Raw genomic sequence first — 17,673 nt, 5'->3', positions numbered from 1 at the left:
ATATATTTTTTTTTTTACAGGACTGAATAGTCCTGATGTACTGCGTCATACAGCAACATATTCCAAAAAAGTCTTGTAAATGAAGACTTAGTGGGCTCCTTCTGATCAGTACTGCGATGGGTGTGGCACACTGCTAGGAAAACACAATGGGGAAGATTTATTAAAAGGGAAGTCCAGTAAAAAATGTTCAAATCAGCTGGTACCAGTAAGTTAAACATTTGAAAAATTTGTAATGCTGTGAAATAATAAATAAATATACTTCATATTATTACTTCTATTTACGTCCAGTACTTATCAGCTGCTGTATGTCCTTCAGGAAGTGGTGTATTCTCTCTAGTCTGACACAGTGCTCTCTGCTGCCACCTCTGTCCATGTCAGGAACTGTCCAGAGCAGGAGAGGTTTTCTATGGGGATTTGCTGCTGCTCTGGACAGTTCCTGACATGGACAGAGGTGGCAGCAGAGAGCACTGTGTCAGACTGGAAAAAAATACAACAATTTGTAATTGTACGCCGGTCTCGCCCCCATTCCCCCACTTAGGGCCCTATTACACGGGACGATTATAGTGCAAAAAATCGTTAAATCGTTCAAATTTAAACGATAATTGTTCTGTGTAATTGCAGGCAACGATCGAAAAATCATTCGTATGTCGTTGATCGTTTATTTAGATCTGAACCTAAAATTATCGTTAATCGTTCGCTAATCGTTCGCTGTAATTCCACGTTCTCGTTTGCAATGGTTTACCGTTAGTCGTTAATCGTTAAAAATCGCTCAGTGTAATAGGACCCTTAGTAAAGCCAGCGAGAGCGGCAGGACTTATGCAGAAATGTACACCTGTAGATTTCTGACATGGTTTACACCAGTTGAGAAATTAGGTGTAGGATGTGGCCACGCCTTCTCCCACGTGGTCCCACCCCCTTGTCCACCATCAGGCGAGCTGGGCTTTAAGCTGGGACATGCCATGGAAAAGGGTAAAATCTGCCCTATTTCCATCACATACACATCTGCCCCAAAGAGTTCCGAGGTGAAACCCCTCATCCACCTCTCAGGACTCTCATGTAGAGACCCCAGGCTACAGGAGCCAACAGGTCCACACAGTCCGTCATTTAATGTGAATGGGGCATGACTTCATACACGGTTACACCACCTGTGACTTAGGATCAGAGCCATGATCATCCTATATTCTTCAGCTCCAGGAAGCTATAAAAAGCTAGAGTTCCCCTTTAAGTATTGCCTTTTCTTAACCCTTGCCGTGCATGGTTATAATGTACGGTTGTAATTACGCAATTGGCTTCCGTAGTAGAAGTATTGTTCTCAGTTGCACAATCTTTAATGAAAACAAAACAAAAAAAAAACTTAAAATCTTTGTGGTTGGTTGTAAATTCCTTTGGGTTTCTCACATCTTTGCGACTCTCATACCTCGCTCTCCCACTACGGTTAGTCACTTTGTTGTTCTTTCTCAGATTCTTATACCTGTTTCCTCTTTAGGCTCCACCTCCATGTTTTATTTGTTTTTCTGCAATAATATAATTGTTTCTGCACTAATCATTCTATGTGGCCATATCTATCCCGATATCTCTGGATGATGGGTCACCTGGGCAGCACATTGTCACCAGCTGAGCCTCCTATCTATAAGCTGCGGCAGGCGAGCCGTCCGTCCGTTCTGCTGACTGTGAAGCTGGAAACTGAAAGTAAAGAGATGATCAGTTTCACTTTTCATCTTACTTGGAAGAGATCTAAAACTGGAGAGAAGGAACATAAGCGAGAAAAACGTGAAGAAGAGCGGACTGAGGCCTGCAGGTAAGATCCAAGGCTGTAGGGAATATACAGGGCGATGGTCAGGAACAGCCAAGGACCCTAGTTCTAGAACATAAAGTTCAGGAGAGAAGCTAAGGAAATCCTAAGCAATAAGGAGGGCGGCTATGGAGACTCTTGAAGGAGGTGACACGTGACAAGGAAATATTGTGGAGAAGGGAATGGGGGTTCTAGGATGAAGGAAGGAGCCAGAAGAAAGGAATGGAGGTTCTAGATTAAAGGAGAGATTGTGGAGAAGAGGATGGAGGTTCTAGGATGAAGGAAAGAGCGAGAAAAAAGGAATGGAGGTTCTAGATTAAAGGAGAGATTCTAAAGAAATGAATGGGTGTTCTAGGATACAGGAAAGGATGGGGAGAAGGGATGGAGGTTCTAGGAAACGAGAGATTGTGGAGAAGGGATGGAGGTTCTAGGATAAAGGAAAGAGTAAGGAGAACAGGATGGAGGTTCTAGGACAAAAGAGAGATTGTGGAGAATGGGATAGAGGTTCTAGGATAAAGGAAAGAGTAAGGAGAACGGGATGGAGGTTCTAGATTAAAGGAGAGATTGTGGAGAAGGGGATGGAGGTTCTAGGATACAGTAGAGATTGTGGAGACGGGAATGGAGGTTTTAGGATAAATGGGAGATTGTGGAGAAGGGGATGGAGGTTCTAGGATACAGTAGAGATTGTGGAGACGGGAATGGAGGTTTTAGGATAAATGGGAGATTGTGGAGAAGGGGATGGAGGTTCTAGGATACAAGAGAGATTGTGGAGAAGGGATGGAGGTTCTAGGATACAAGAGAGATTGTGGAGAAGAGATGGAGGTTCTAGGATAAATGGGAGATTGTGGAGAAGGGATGGAGGTTCTAGGATACAAGAGAGATTGTGGAGAAGAGATGGAGGTTCTAGGATAAATGGGAGATTGTGGAGAAGGGATGGAGGTTCTAGGATACAAGAGAGATTGTGGAGAAGAGATGGAGGTTCTAGGATAAATAGGAGATTGTGGAGAAGGGATGGAGGTTCTAGGATAAATGGGAGATTGTGGAGAAGGGATGGAGGTTCTAGGATAAATGGGAGATTGTGGAGAAGGGGATGGAGGTCATAGGATACAGGAAAGATTGTGGAGAAGGGGATTGAGATACCAGGTAAAGGAGAGATTCGAAAGAAATGAATGGGTGTTCTAAGATACAGGAAAGGATGTGGAGAAAGGAATGGGGCTCCAGTAAAGAGTTCAAGAGTAAAGAAGAAGAAGATAAAGCAAAAGTAATAGAGGTTCTAGGATAAAGGAAAGAGTAATATGATGATGGAGGGGGAAGGAGGATGAAGGGGGGAGTAATATGATGATAGGGAAGGAGAATGAAGGGGGGAGTAATATGATGATGGAGGGGGAAGGAGGATGAAGGAGAGAGTAGTATGATGATGGAGGGTCTGGAGGATCAAGGTGGTAGTATGATCATAGGGAAGGAGGATGAAGAGGGGAGTAGTATGATGATGGAGGGGAAAGTAGGATGAGAGGGGGAGTAGTATGATGATGGAGGGGAAAGTAGGATGAAGGGGGGAGTAGTATGATGATGGAGGGGGAAGGAGGATGAAGGAGGGAGTAATATGATGATGGAGGGGGAAGGAGGATGAAGGGGGAGTAATATGATGATGGAGGGTCTGGAGGATCAAGGTGGTAGTATGTATGATGATAGGGCAGGAGGATGAAGGGGGGAGTAGTATGATGATATGGGTAAGGTGGTCTCTGAAGCTAACAGTATTATTGAGTGTCTGAAGCTGGCAGTATTAGGCAGTCTGAGACCTATACTATTAGGGGGTCTCTAACACTTGGCTCCCCATATGTCACCACCACTAAGACTGGCACTAATACATGTTAGGGTATGTTCACACTGAGTAAAACAGGCGGAATTCTGCGGTGGAACTCTTTGCCGCAGAATCCCGCCTGTCTCACTGTCCCATAGCCCGTCTATGGGAGAGCGCGCACTCCTCCGCAGCCGCCGCTCTCCGCTCAAAGAAGTGACGTTACTTCTTCGAGCGGAGAGCGGTGGCTGCAAAGGAGCGCGTGCTCTCCCATAGACGGGCTATGGGACAGTGAGACAGGCGGGATTCTGCGGCGGAGAGTTCCACCGTGGAATTTCGCCTGTTTTACTCAGTGTGAACATACCCTTAGTGTATGCACTTCTGTTATATAGTTCTGTATGCACTGTTGGTATGTAGTCATATATGCAATGTTCACTGCTGGTATATAGTTGTGTTTGCGGGGGAAGGGGCGCAGTTTCAATTTTCGCCTCAGGCAGCAGAGGACCCAGAATTGGCCCTGGGTGCGGGGAACATTGTGGACAAGGGAATAAGGTTCTAAGTTACAGGAAAGGTTGAGAAAAAGTAACGATCCGCGTGTCCGAGAGCAGAGACATTTATGGTTATTATACTTGTTCCCTTTTCTTTTTTTAACAGTGAAGAACTTGATGATTTAGGTTGTTTTGGTCAGGACATGAATGAAAGAGGAACCCCACCTTTAAGACTGAAGGAGTGGCTCATACTTCAGATAGAGAGTGGAAAGTATCCTGGTCTCCAATGGGAAAATGAGGAGAAAACAATGTTCCGGATTCCCTGGAAACATGCGGCCAAACATAACTACAGGGAAGAAGAAGATGCCGCCCTATTCAGGGTAAGACCGGGGCCACATCTGGAGTGTACAACCTTCAGCATGCTCCTCTACTGCTAGGGGCCAAATGAAACTTTGGAAAATGTATAACTTCTATAGGCGTTCTTTATAACATACAGCGGTTGTTTGCTTCCTCAGGCCTGGGCTATGCATAAGGGAAAGTATCGGGAGGGAGCCATGAAGGAAGACCCCTCAGTGTGGAAGACCAGACTCCGATGTGCCCTCAACAAAAGCCCAGACTTCCAGGAGGTGACGGAGTACTGCGAGGACTTCTCCGAACCCTACAAACGCTATTGTATCATGTCCGAACCCCGTAAGTGTCCTAATTAACATTGGCTTTGATAAGAAACCCGCAAGAGATATCTCCAGATTAGTCAGGAACGTGAGGTAACCTTAGTAGTTATTTGGCCGTATGATCTTGTCTAAATTATTTGTGTTTCAGATGAGGCGTCCAAAGAAGCCAACAAGAACCCAAGGAAAGAAGAACCACCCAGGATTCCCATGGTCAAAGTAACTAAAATACCTCTTATTTTATAGTCAGATGTGAAAAAAAAAATGGATGGGCCAAACATAGAGTAGGAATTGAAATAGTACACTGGCCCTTTAACTGACTGGCCTTGTCTAGTCTTTAGTTTCAGATATTAAACTTTTTTTTTAGTAATTTCGCTCCTTCTATTTTATTTATAGACAGAGAATAAAGCCCTGGAAGGTCTATTGAAGCCACATGGTTTCACCGAATGTCTGAAGCTGAAAAGTCCAAACAGTCCGATGGATGGAGGTGAGTCGGGTGGTCTGACTAAGATAGCCCCCATAGTCAGGATCTGGATCGCCAATGTCCGGTGATCACTGATGAAGGCCTCATTGGATATACATTTCCTTCCCAGTAGCCATGTGACTATGATGTTCATATGGGCTGGGGGTATGGAGGCAGCAGCCTAGGGGGGTCCTGGGTGGGAGACCTCCATCCATGACATTAGCTATACAGACAGGGTTTTCCTGAATAAGACCAACTCTCTATTGGGTTTGGAATGTGACAACCCTTCTCTTTTCTTACATTTTTTCTGTTTCTTCCTGCCTAGGGGGTTTACCTTCACCCATCAACTTAAGTGGCCAAAACCATGATCAAAAAGTAGCAGATCTTTCTAAGGAAGCCATTAGCGTCCCTCCAACATCTACTTCATCAGGTGAGACATGGCAGATTAGAGATTTTATGGATTTCCACATACATGGACAGGGGTGTAGCTATAGGGAAGAGGGAGGGAACCTTCGGCCCTCTAAGATGATGGGTATTGTAGTTTTGCCACAGTTGGAGGCAGGGGCGTAACTAGAAATGTTCCCCATTCTTGCTATATGGGATGCAGTTGCATCTATGCAGTGGTACTGAAAGGTGATATATAAGAAGACACCAGATGTGGGCCCAGTTATAAATTCTGTAAGGGCTTCCAGAAGCTTTTAAAGTGATACTGTCCCCCCCTTACTCTGGTTTTCAACACCATCCACAAGCTTAAATCCTGACATTTGATATATACCGGTATAACACTTATCTTCTTTCTGCTCTAAAATTGCTTCATTTCATCGGTGGACAGTGTCAACTAGGCGGGGCTTCATGGCTGTTGGACCCTCTTCCCGGGCCAAGAGACGAGACACAACTGCTGTGAAGTTCCGCCCAGTTAACACTGTTAACTTTCTAAATGAATTGAGAGTAAAGGTGGATTACAGTATTACTTTAGGGTTTGGATTAGTGAGGGTCTGGGTGCTCAGACCACCACTGACCACTAAAATGAACTAATAGAAGCGGACGGGGGTCCCATATAATTTTTTTGGCACCAGTTGATTTGAATGAAAAACGTTCACCGGAGTTCCCCTTAAGGGTGCGTTCACATGTACAGGATCTGCAGCAGATTTGATGGCGCAGATTTGAATCTGCAGCAGATCCGCAGCAGACTTCAAGGTCCAGATTGGATTTGCCTTGAATCTGCAACTCTAAATCTGCTGCAGATCCTGTACGTGTGAACGCACCCTTAAGGTTTGGATCGGTGAGGATCTGGATGCCAAGATCACCACTGATCACAAGAATGGGTAGATAGAAGTGGAACCAAGGACTAATCCTGATCCCTCATCCCGCATCCTCATCCCTGATCCCTGTATTTGTTTTCTTACAGCAGATTACTGGCTACATGTCCGCCTATACTACCAGGGCAAACTGGTGACGGAAGTCACCACCCAGACAGCAGAGGGGTGCCGCATCATCCCTCTGCCATCACCCGACCATGAACACGTGCTGGCCTCGCCCTGCCCTCTACAGGATATCCCTCTCCCACCACCCCAGAAGCTGCATGGAGTCCTGTCCCTGGAGATGCAGCTGCTAGTCAAGAAGCTATTGCTGCATCTGGACAAAGGAGTGGTCCTGTGGGTGGCACCTGAGGGGGTCTACATAAAGCGCCAATGCCAAGTGCGGGTCTACTGGAGTGGCCCCCTGGCTCCCAATATTGACCAGCCCAACAAGCTGGAGAGAGAGAAGACCTGCAAGGTGTTGGACACGGAACGCTTCATGTATGGTAAGCAGAGATGACTGATCTAGGTGGCATCTAATATCTACTACATACACATCCAGAGCTGCATGCACAATTCTGCTTGTTTCCCCTAGCCCCTAGGCTGCATATCACTGCTGTTCTACATGCCATGTATGTATATTGCATGTCTTCTGCCAGTGTACTACAGGATATGTATAGTCTGTACATGGCATTGCAGGAAGAGGTGTCTTCTCTCCATTCTGACACAGTGCTGCCACCTCTGTCCATGTCAGGAACTGTCCAGAGCAGGAGAGGGTTTTCTATGGGGATTTGCTGCTGCTCTGGACAGTTTCTGACATGGACAATACACCACTTCATGCAGGGCATACAGCAGCTGATAAGTACTGGAATACTGGAGATTTTTAAATAGAAGTAAATTACAAATCTCTATAACCTGAAAACTGTCAATTTGAAAAGAAAAATAAATCCCAGGAGTACTTTATATAACCATAATCCCTGCAAAAAAGGCAGTGTATAGAAAGGTGAGTGAGCCAGGGGCTATTAAAGGGGTTGTCCAGCAAAAATCTTTTTCTTTCAAATCAACTGGTTAGTTGATAGTCATATAGATTTGTAATTTACTTCTATTAAAAACTCTCAACTCTTCAAATACTTATCAGCTGCTGTATGTCCTGCAGGAAGTGGTGTATTCTCTCCAGTCTGACACACTGCTCTCTGCTGACATCTCTGGCCGAGACAGGAACTGTCCAGAGCAGGAGAGGTTTTCTATAGGGATTCATAGAAAACCGAGACAGAGTTCCTGTCTCTGCCAGAGATGTCAGCAGAGAGCACTGTGTCAGACTGAAAATAAAACAACATTTCCTGCATGACATACAGCAGCTGGTAAGTATGGGAAGACTTGAGAGTTTTTTATAGAAGTAAATAAAAAATTTATATAATTTTCTGACACCAGTTGATTTGAAAGAACGTACCCCTTTAAGTATAAAGAGGCTAACCAGGCAGCTGCCACAGGGCTCAAAAAACTGGCCCCCAGCTGAGTGTAGCCATTGTCAGGAAGACACCTTGGTGTCTATGTCTTTCATGTGTGAGATTTACCCCTCTTATTTCTGTCTCCTAGATCTTAAGATGTACGTTATGAACAAGGGCCCCGAACCCCAGTATCAGATTCAGCTCTGCTTCGGGGAGGAATATCCAGGGTCAACGCTGAACCCCAAAAAGTTGATAACAGCTTATGTGAGTATATACAATGTGGGGTACACATGCCACGTCCTTTGTATCTGCCCCTCTGTCTGACATATCGGTCACTTCCATATTCATAGGTGGAGCCGGTGTTTGCTCGAGAACTACTGATAAACGCAAAGACAAAGCTGAGGAAGAGCCCTCCAAATCCTCACCCCGACCCAGCACGTAAAATCTACGGCCTGAACGACCCATCCTGAGCAATCCATCACCCTGCTTCGTCCCACTTCTTATTTATATCTTATTATAGGAAAGCTGGGTGACAGCACATATGGTCGCCATCTGTCACCCGTGCTGCATAGATGGGGGGGGGTACTGTAAAACTAATTCTCATTTAGGACTGTAGGAAAGCTGGGTATAGTTAGTCATATTGGTTGTCACCCGGCTTTCCCTAAGACAGACGACTGTGAATTTTAATTATTTTTTTTAAATCTTTATGGGAGACAGGGGCAGTCTTAAAGGGGTATTGCAATCAAACATTACTTCTGATATGTTGCTGCCCATAGTGAGACTAACAATTGCTTCCATACTTGTTATTATCTATTCAGTCTCCTTCCCCCAGTTCTGAGATGCTGCTTTCTGTTGAAGACACAAAAATCTGTGTGTGAGCTTTTCTCTCTGTCTACGACTCCTCCCCTCTCCCTTCTGAGACGGCTGATGTACACATTTTAGCTTCTTCGGTGGGAGGATTTATCTGAGTTGCTGATGTGATTATCCCTCTCAGCATTACAAAAAAGCTACAATGTTGCAGATACAGCCTGCCAGGGACTTGTTTACATCAGCTTTCTCAGAAGGGAGGGGGGGGGGGGGGAGACAGAAAGGTTCACACACTGATTTCTATGTCTTCAGCAGAAAGCAGAAGCTGAGAACTGGGGGAAGGAGACTGAATAGATAACAAGTATGGAAGGAATTGTTAGTCTCACCATGGGCAGAAACATATCAAACGTTTGAGCGGAATACCCCTTTAAAGACATCCACATGTAGGAGACAAGTCATTGGCCTCTTATTGGCCAGTACTAAGGTATTCTCCACTGCTCAGGGAAAATTCAGAATTGGGGTTAAAGGATTCAAGATTATTAGACTGTCAAATTTCTGAAGTGTCAGATTCTGGATTATTAGAATTTTACAGTTAATCTGGACTAACCCAGGAAGAACTACCCAGAATGCATCTGTACCCAGGGGTTTCCACCATTAATGTGAATGGATGCCAGCCGCTCCAGTGTCAGTGAATAGCGGCTCCTTCTCATCACAGTGAACAGGACCGGACTTCTTCATACATCACAATGTATCAGCTTTGCCGCTGTCATCCGTATACTTTGCCTCTATGTAAATAAAGATGAATCATTATATGACTCTATAGCTTTCTCCTGTAGTTAACTTCTATTTAAAAATCTCCAGACAATCTTCCAGTACTTATCAGCTGCTGTATGACTGTAGAACTGAGCAGTAAAACCACCCCCAGAATAAGGACAAACCATTACTACTATGTGTAGCCTTGCTGTCACTACTACTACTACTACCACTAGCCCTAGCCCTAGCATTTAGAAATAAAACAAACCACAAACCACACTTACAATAGACCACGCCCCCACAAAACACGCCCACAATAAGCCACACCTCTTAAAATTTCTATTGTTGGCAGCGATGATATTATAATCAAACTATAAACTTTCACTTTTTTATCCTGTTTTGCCCCATAATGATGCCAGGACACGTAGGTACACATCTCATTTATTACAGTCGTACATTCAGTGCATCATCTACTTAATAACTCTTGCAAAGTGCAAACTATATTTACATAGAAAACTAAAATCCTCCAGGATGTAGTAAAGCAGCGGTCCTTCAACTGTTGAGGGACTACAATTTCCAGCATGCCCTGACAGTCATAGAAGACCAGTAACATGGTGCAGTGCACAGTCTACTTAAAGGGGCACTCCAGACAAACCAATACTCTATGTTATCCCCAATTCAGGTCCTTAGAGGGTGGAGCATGACACTAGGACTCATGTGTCATGCCCCGCCCCCTCAGTCATAGCACAACGTATCAGTTTCTTCAGAATGTTCCTTTAATTCATTGCTACAATGTGTATCCTGCAGCAGCCAATCACATTATCGTGCAGTAAAAAAAAAAATAGCAAATCCTCTGATTGGCCGATTTGGCTTTACTAAATGAGCGTTACTAACAATGTGCAAATTAGCAGTAAACCATACGGGGTCTTGGCACAAGGCAACATGGCAGTGTCAGCGGGTTCAGATCGGCACCGGGGTTACCACTACATAGGATGAGAGAAGGGGGGTGCAGTAACAGTAATGCAGTAGTGTGTGCATGGCATGGTGACCCTATGCCTAGAGGGGTCCCCTAGTCCCCCTGCAATAGGAGCAGGAAACAATCCTATCCTTGGCAATGCAAAAGCGACACACCATGCAAATTATACACTAAAAGCTGTAGCAGAGTTGAGCGTGTTCTTTCACACCAAACCAATGATATGGCACGTTCAGCTCTGCTACATCTGTATAACTATATTCTCCATACATATAAGGCTCCTATACAGCACAACACCTTCCTATATGGCAGTGTATGACACCATTGCTGGCCCAGTTGTGCGCCGTGGTCAATGGGCTTCAACCAAGACCTATGATTTGCATCAGAGCTATAAAACCAAGCAAAAAATGTAATAATCCAGTTTTACTGTCCAACACAGTAGGATCATGTCCAGACGATGATCACAGGGTCTCCAAGCCCGAAAGAGGGAAATCCATAGGGTCTAACTGAGGTATAATTCACGGACAGCTTCATCCAGCGGCTAAAGTCTATCCATTGCGCTCTCTTGTGCGTTCATCTAGAATATTCCTTATAGCATGTCCGGAGGTTCCGTGGTCAGTCAATATGGCTCTAGCAGTATGGCTTGGCTTCCTTGGTTCTCCATCAGATGCTCATTCGCCCAGTGAGGTCAGACATCCGGAGCTGCTGATCTTCAGGAATCTGTTTGCTGCCGTCACGGCAAATACGTTCTTCTGTTGAGTAGAAATACAGAAGGGTAAAAAGTCAGTCTATCATAGGACACAGCTTTCCCAGGGCCCTGAATGGATTCTTGACAACTTTACACTGATTCCTTCATAACTGGGCAAGGATGGCATTCAAGAGTCTAGAAAAGGTGAATACTGAAATACATACATACTAGTTATCACCCAGCTTTTCCAGGAGAAAGAAGCCTGCGCCCTAATGCTGTTTATGGATTAGTGGCTGATGACTGATCTTACTGAATAGGAAAACGGGAAGAAGAAGAACACGGAAAGCCGACAAACACAATATTCAATGAAACTCAACCCAAGATACTGGTGACTCCTTATGTTTTGTGCCAAGAAAATGTCTTCACCAAAGTGACGAGCAATTGATAACTACAGGATTACGATGGCTGTAAACACAAACCTTCCAGCGTCTTCTCATCATGTATTTCCTCAGCTCCATCTGTGACTTCAGGAGACGGTTACAGAGCTTTGCCTTCCTGGCAAGATCATTGAGCCATGGGTGCTTGAGACACTGACCGGCACTCATACGCCCACTGAGCAGAAAACACAGATAATATAAGGTGAATTCATAATGAAATACCATCTCCGATGTACAAGAATATAACTACTATAATACTACTCTTATATACAAGAATATAACTACTATAATACTGCCCCCTATATACAGGAATATAACTACTATAATACTGCCCCTATATACAGGAATATAACTATAATACTGCCCCTATATACAGGAATATAACTACTATAATACTACTCTTATATACAAGAATATAACTACTATAATACTACTCTTATATACAAGAATATAACTACTATAATACTGCTCCTATATACAAGAATATAACTACTATAATACTGCTCCTATATACAGGAATATAACTACTATAACACTGCCCCCTATATACAGGAATATACTACTATAATACTGCTCCTATATACAGGAATATAACTACTATAATACTGCTCCTATATACAGGAATATAACTACTATAATACTGCTCCTATATACAGGAATATAACTACTATAACACTGCCCCCTATATACAGGAATATAACTACTATAATACTGCTCCTATATACAAGAATATAACTACTATAATACTGCTCCTATATACAGGAATATAACTACTATAATACTGCTCCCTATATACAGGAATATAACTACTATAATACTGCTCCCTATATACAGGAATATAACTACTATAATACTGCTCCTATATACAAGAATATAACTACTATAATACTGCTCCTATATAAAGGAATATAACTACTATAATACTGCTCCTATATACAAGAATATAACTACTATAATACTGCTCCTATATACAGGAATATAACTACTATAATACTGCTCCTATATACAGGAATATAACTACTATAATACTGCTCCTATATACAGGAATATAACTACTATAATACTGCTCCTATATACAGGAATATAACTACTATAATACTGCTCCTATATACAGGAATATAACTACTATAATACTGCTCCTATATACAGGAATATAACTACTATAATACTGCTCCTGTATACAGGACTATAACTACTATAATACTGCTCCTATATACAAGAATATAACTACAATAATACTGTTCCTATATACATGAATATAACTACTATAATACTGCTCCTATATACAGGAATATAACTACTATAATACTGCTCCTATATACAGGAATATAACTACTATAATACTGCTCCTGTATACAGGACTATAACTACTATAATACTGCTCCTATATACAAGAATATAACTACAATAATACTGCTCCTATATACAAGAATATAACTACTATAATACTGCTCCTATATACAGGAATATAACTACAATAATACTGTTCCTATATACAGGAATATAACTACTATAATACTGCTCCTATATACAGGAATATAACTACAATAATACTGTTCCTATATACAGGAATATAACTACTATAATACTGCTCCTATATACAGGAATATAACTACTATAATACTGCTCCTATATACAAGAATATAACTACTATAATACTACTCTTATATACAAGACTATAACTACTATAATACTGCTCCATATATACAGGAATATAACTACTATAATACTGCTCCTATGATTTCATTATTTGTGTAGTAGATCCTGTATTCCATCCCTACATGTAGATGAGACAGTGCGGTCACATAGTGGCAGCTATCTGAATAATGTAGCTGTCGGCACTCATCAGAGTTGTTGTGACTCAATGGTGGCGGTGGAATCTAAGAGATTGAATGCCCAGACATTGCTATGTGACACACCATAAGGTCGACATTCTATTTTTATAGAACATTATATTTCGGAAACTTTTAGATGGGAGGTGGTGCGATGGCCACTATTGTCCCAGGCATCCCAACTGTATCCATAGCAAAACCATGCAGGATGATGAGGTCCCAACATCCAAAGCCATTTGTCCTTACTACAGGTATACAAATCTTATATACCATGATGTCATCATGCACAGCAATGGGCAACCTCATAGGTGCTAAGTTGGGATTGTACCAATCCTCAGAAATCCCAACTGTGCTGCATTAATTTAACAATGATTTTGAGGTCAGCTGAAAAGATGCGATCAGCGACATACGAATAAATTTTCATTTGTGGTTTCATCATTGCCATATGTACACCAAAAGATTATCGCTTAAATTCGAATTCAACGATTTTTTGCACAATTATCGTCCCATGTAAAAGGCCCTTTAACAGAAGAGACTTTGGAGTCGTGAAGATTCTCACCTCTTATCTCTCACCAGTAGGTTGGATATAAAGTCTTTGGCTTCTTCTGATACCAGCTCAAAAGGTTCTTCATCAAAGTCTGCATCTCCCACCAACACATTGTTCATCGTCTCAGTGTCATTGGCACCCAGAAATGGGGACAATCCACTGACCCTGTAGGAGGACAAATATAGTACTGCTAATGAGGGATATATTAGGCCAAGTAAGTGCATGCATTCTGGGATATAACTACTATAATACTGCCCCTATACACAGGAATATAACTACTATAATACTGCTCCTATATATAAGAATATAACTACTATAATACTGCTCCTATATACAGGAATATAACTACTATAATACTGCCCCATATATACAGGAATATAACTACTATAATACTGCTCCTATATACAGGAATATAACTACTATAATACTACCCCCTATATACAGAGATATAACTACTATAATACTGCCCCCTATATACAAGAATATAACTACTATAATACTGCTCCTATATACAAGAATATAACTACTATAATACTGCCCCCTATATACAGGAATATAACCACTATAATACTGCTCCTATATACAGGAATATAACTACTATAATACTGCTCCTATATACAGGAATATAACTGCTATAATACTGCTCCTATATACAGGAATATAACTACTATAATACTGCTCCTATATACAGGAATATAACTACTATAATGCTGCTCCTATATACAGGAATATAACTACTATAATACCGCTCCTATATACAGGAATATAACTACTATAATACTGCTCCCTATATACAGGAATATAACTACTATAATACTGCTCCCTATATACAGGAATATAACTACTATAATACTGCTCCTATATACAAGACTATAACTACTATAATACTGCTCCTATATACAAGACTATAACTACCATAATACTGCTCCTATATACAGGAATATAACTACTATAATACTGCTCCTATATACAGGAATATAACTACTATAATACTGCTCCTATATACAGGAATATAACTACTATAATACTGCTCCTATATACAGGAATATAACTACTATAATACTGCTCCTATATACAGGAATATAATTACTATAATACACGAACTGGAGAGAATGGAACGGCTGCACATCCCATCTATGGCTGATACTAATGCCGCTAGGCCTATATTAAAAATCAACACCAGAGTGTCTGTATATGAATTGATCAAGCCATATTGCCACTGGACGCCCCTGCCTTCACTTCCCCTCCCCACTCGTGTCTATCAAGACTAAATAAAACAGACTTATACCGCAGCGTTTTTTGGTGAGTGCAAGCTTCTTTGTCTCCTTTTTTGGATTACCCGTATACCTTGTTACAGCTTTGCACCCCTATGCTGCACACCGTAGGCCTAGTATCCTCACCCTATATATCCTAGCTCGTGGGCACACATGACATGACACTGGACTCTGGTGCTAACTCAGATCTTTCTCCCTAGTTGGATAACTACTATAATACCGCTCCTATATACAGGAATATAACTACTATAATACTACTCTTATATACAGGAATATTACTTCTATAATACTGCCCCCCATAGACGTCATACACATATAGAATATAGACATGTCACACCATATAATATTACATCATGTATGTGATGACACCAACACTCCACATGTCCGTCGGGAAAGAAACGTGGTCGTAGTTGATGACTTCTGGGGACAGAAATTCGGCGGTCCCAAAAGACACTTTTAACTTGTTCTGCGGTTTATACCTGTAAGGGCGGAGAGGTCGGGGGTAAGAACAACTAGACGGCATTTATTACACAGGAGACTGGATAGACTTGCAGCCATGTGCACAGGACTCACCTCCGCGCCAGGCCGAAGTCTATGATCTTCACCTTGTGGCTGATGGGAGACACACAGACTATGTTTTCTGGCTGGAAGGATTGAGGATTGTTATACGTTAGTTTATGTGTCACCATCTTATTACTTGTCTGGTTATAATCCATCCATGTATATATAAGTATAACCCATCCATGTATATATATGTGTAACCCATCCATGTATATATAAGTATAACCCATCCATGTATATATAAGTATAACCCATCCATGTATATATATGTGTAACCCATCCATGTATATATATATATATATATGTAATCCATCCATGTATATATATGTGTAACCCATCCATGTATATATATATATATATGTAATCCATCCATGTATATATGTGTAACCCATCCATGTATATATATATATGTAATCCATCCATGTATATATATGTGTAACCCATCCATGTATATATATATATGTAATCCATCCATGTATATAGAATTATAATCCATCCATGTATATATAAGTATAATCCATCCATGTATATAGAAGTATAATCCATCCATGTATATATAGGTATAATCCATCCATGTATATAGAAGTATAATCCATCCATGTATATATAAGTATAATCCATCCATGTATATAGAAGTATAACCCATCCATGTATATAGAAGTATAACCCATCCATGTATATATATGTGTAACCCATCCATGTATATATATGTGTAACCCATCCATGTATATATAAGTATAACCCATCCATGTATATATAAGTATAATCCATCCATGTATATATATGTGTAATCCATCCATGTATATATATATATATATATATATATATATATGTAACCCATCCATGTATATAAGTATAATCCATCCGTGTGTATATAAGTATAACCCATCCATGTATATATATGTGTAACCCATCCATGTATATAGAAGTATAATCCATCCATGTATATAGAAGTATAATCCATCCATGTATATAGAAGTATAATCCATCCATGTATATAGAAGTATAATCCATCCATGTATATATAAGTATAATCCATCCATGTATATATATATATGTAATCCATCCATGTATATATATATATATATATATATATATATATATATATATATATGTAATCCATCCATGTATATATATATATATATGTAACCCATCCATGTATATATAAGTATAATCCATCCGTGTGTATATATAAGTATAACCCATCCATGTATATGTAAGTATAACCCATCCATGTATATATAGAAGTATAATCCATCCATGTATAGAAGTATAACCCATCCATGTATATGTAAGTATAACCCATCCATGTATATATAAGTATAATCCATCCATGTATATATAAATATAACCCATCCATGTATATATATGTGTAACCCATCCATGTATATATATGTGTAACCCACCCATGTATATATAAGTATAATCCATCCATGTTTATGTAAGTATAATCCATTGCAGCCTATTACTCCACCCGTGTCAGTCTACACTGCAGGTCTAGGATTCTGTTCATGACTGACATATAGGGATCTGTCATAGATGGCAGCTGGGTCAGGACATAGGAAAGTGCTGGTAAGGCTGCTGGGCTCCCTAACCTGATCCTATGGGGGTGTTAGATGTCACTGGATACAGGAGGCTACTGTGCGGACATGGGGGTCGCTGATAACAAGAGCTGTCCAAGGACTCCATGTGCAATAAACAGCCCCCCCCCCCCCCCCCCCAGCAAATCCCCCCTGGTCCTTGGTTACAAGGAAAGAACTTACTGTGAGTTTCTCCCAAAGGTCACAGGTTATATGTGCTGTAAGCAAACTGATGGCCTCTCCGCCTAATCCCCCCGGATTTGGAT

The 17,673-nt window shown here is 41.2% G+C and overlaps 2 protein-coding genes across 7 annotated transcripts in view; one reads left to right on the top strand and one right to left on the bottom strand.

Annotated features, from left to right (window-relative positions):
• The first annotated feature begins 1,398 nt into the window (after window positions 1-1,398).
• LOC138772242 (interferon regulatory factor 4-like) lies at window positions 1,399-8,989 on the top strand. 3 transcript variants are annotated; one of them, XM_069952493.1, is made up of 9 exons: window positions 1,399-1,798; window positions 4,245-4,458; window positions 4,594-4,768; window positions 4,898-4,965; window positions 5,143-5,233; window positions 5,535-5,639; window positions 6,621-7,013; window positions 8,104-8,219; window positions 8,306-8,989. In XM_069952493.1, the coding sequence occupies exons 1-9, from the start codon at window positions 1,551-1,553 to the stop codon at window positions 8,423-8,425; spliced, it is 1,530 nt and encodes a 509-aa protein (XP_069808594.1). In that variant the 5' UTR covers window positions 1,399-1,550; the 3' UTR covers window positions 8,426-8,989. The 3 variants fall into 3 exon arrangements, with proteins under 3 accessions (XP_069808594.1, XP_069808593.1, XP_069808595.1); XM_069952492.1 differs by having other exon boundaries at window positions 6,618-7,013; XM_069952494.1 differs by lacking the exon at window positions 5,535-5,639 and having other exon boundaries at window positions 6,618-7,013.
• A 1,533-nt stretch (window positions 8,990-10,522) lies between these two features.
• Window positions 10,523-17,673, bottom strand: part of MYLK2 (myosin light chain kinase 2) — a 31,275-nt gene continuing 24,124 nt past the window's right edge. For all 4 annotated transcript variants that reach the window (XM_069953629.1, XM_069953630.1, XM_069953628.1 and 1 more), the window contains 5 exons: window positions 15,840-15,910; window positions 15,617-15,745; window positions 14,005-14,157; window positions 11,656-11,788; window positions 10,523-11,240 (listed from right to left, as the gene is read on the bottom strand). In XM_069953629.1, coding sequence (XP_069809730.1) covers window positions 11,160-11,240; window positions 11,656-11,788; window positions 14,005-14,157; window positions 15,617-15,745; window positions 15,840-15,910 — 567 coding nt within the window. In that variant the 3' untranslated portion in view covers window positions 10,523-11,159. The remainder of the gene's footprint in view (window positions 11,241-11,655; window positions 11,789-14,004; window positions 14,158-15,616; window positions 15,746-15,839; window positions 15,911-17,673) is intronic.

Source organism: Dendropsophus ebraccatus, chromosome 14 (genome assembly GCF_027789765.1).
Source record: "Dendropsophus ebraccatus isolate aDenEbr1 chromosome 14, aDenEbr1.pat, whole genome shotgun sequence".
NCBI classification, from domain to species: domain Eukaryota; kingdom Metazoa; phylum Chordata; class Amphibia; order Anura; family Hylidae; genus Dendropsophus; species Dendropsophus ebraccatus.
This window is presented reverse-complemented; position numbering and strand designations above follow the sequence as displayed.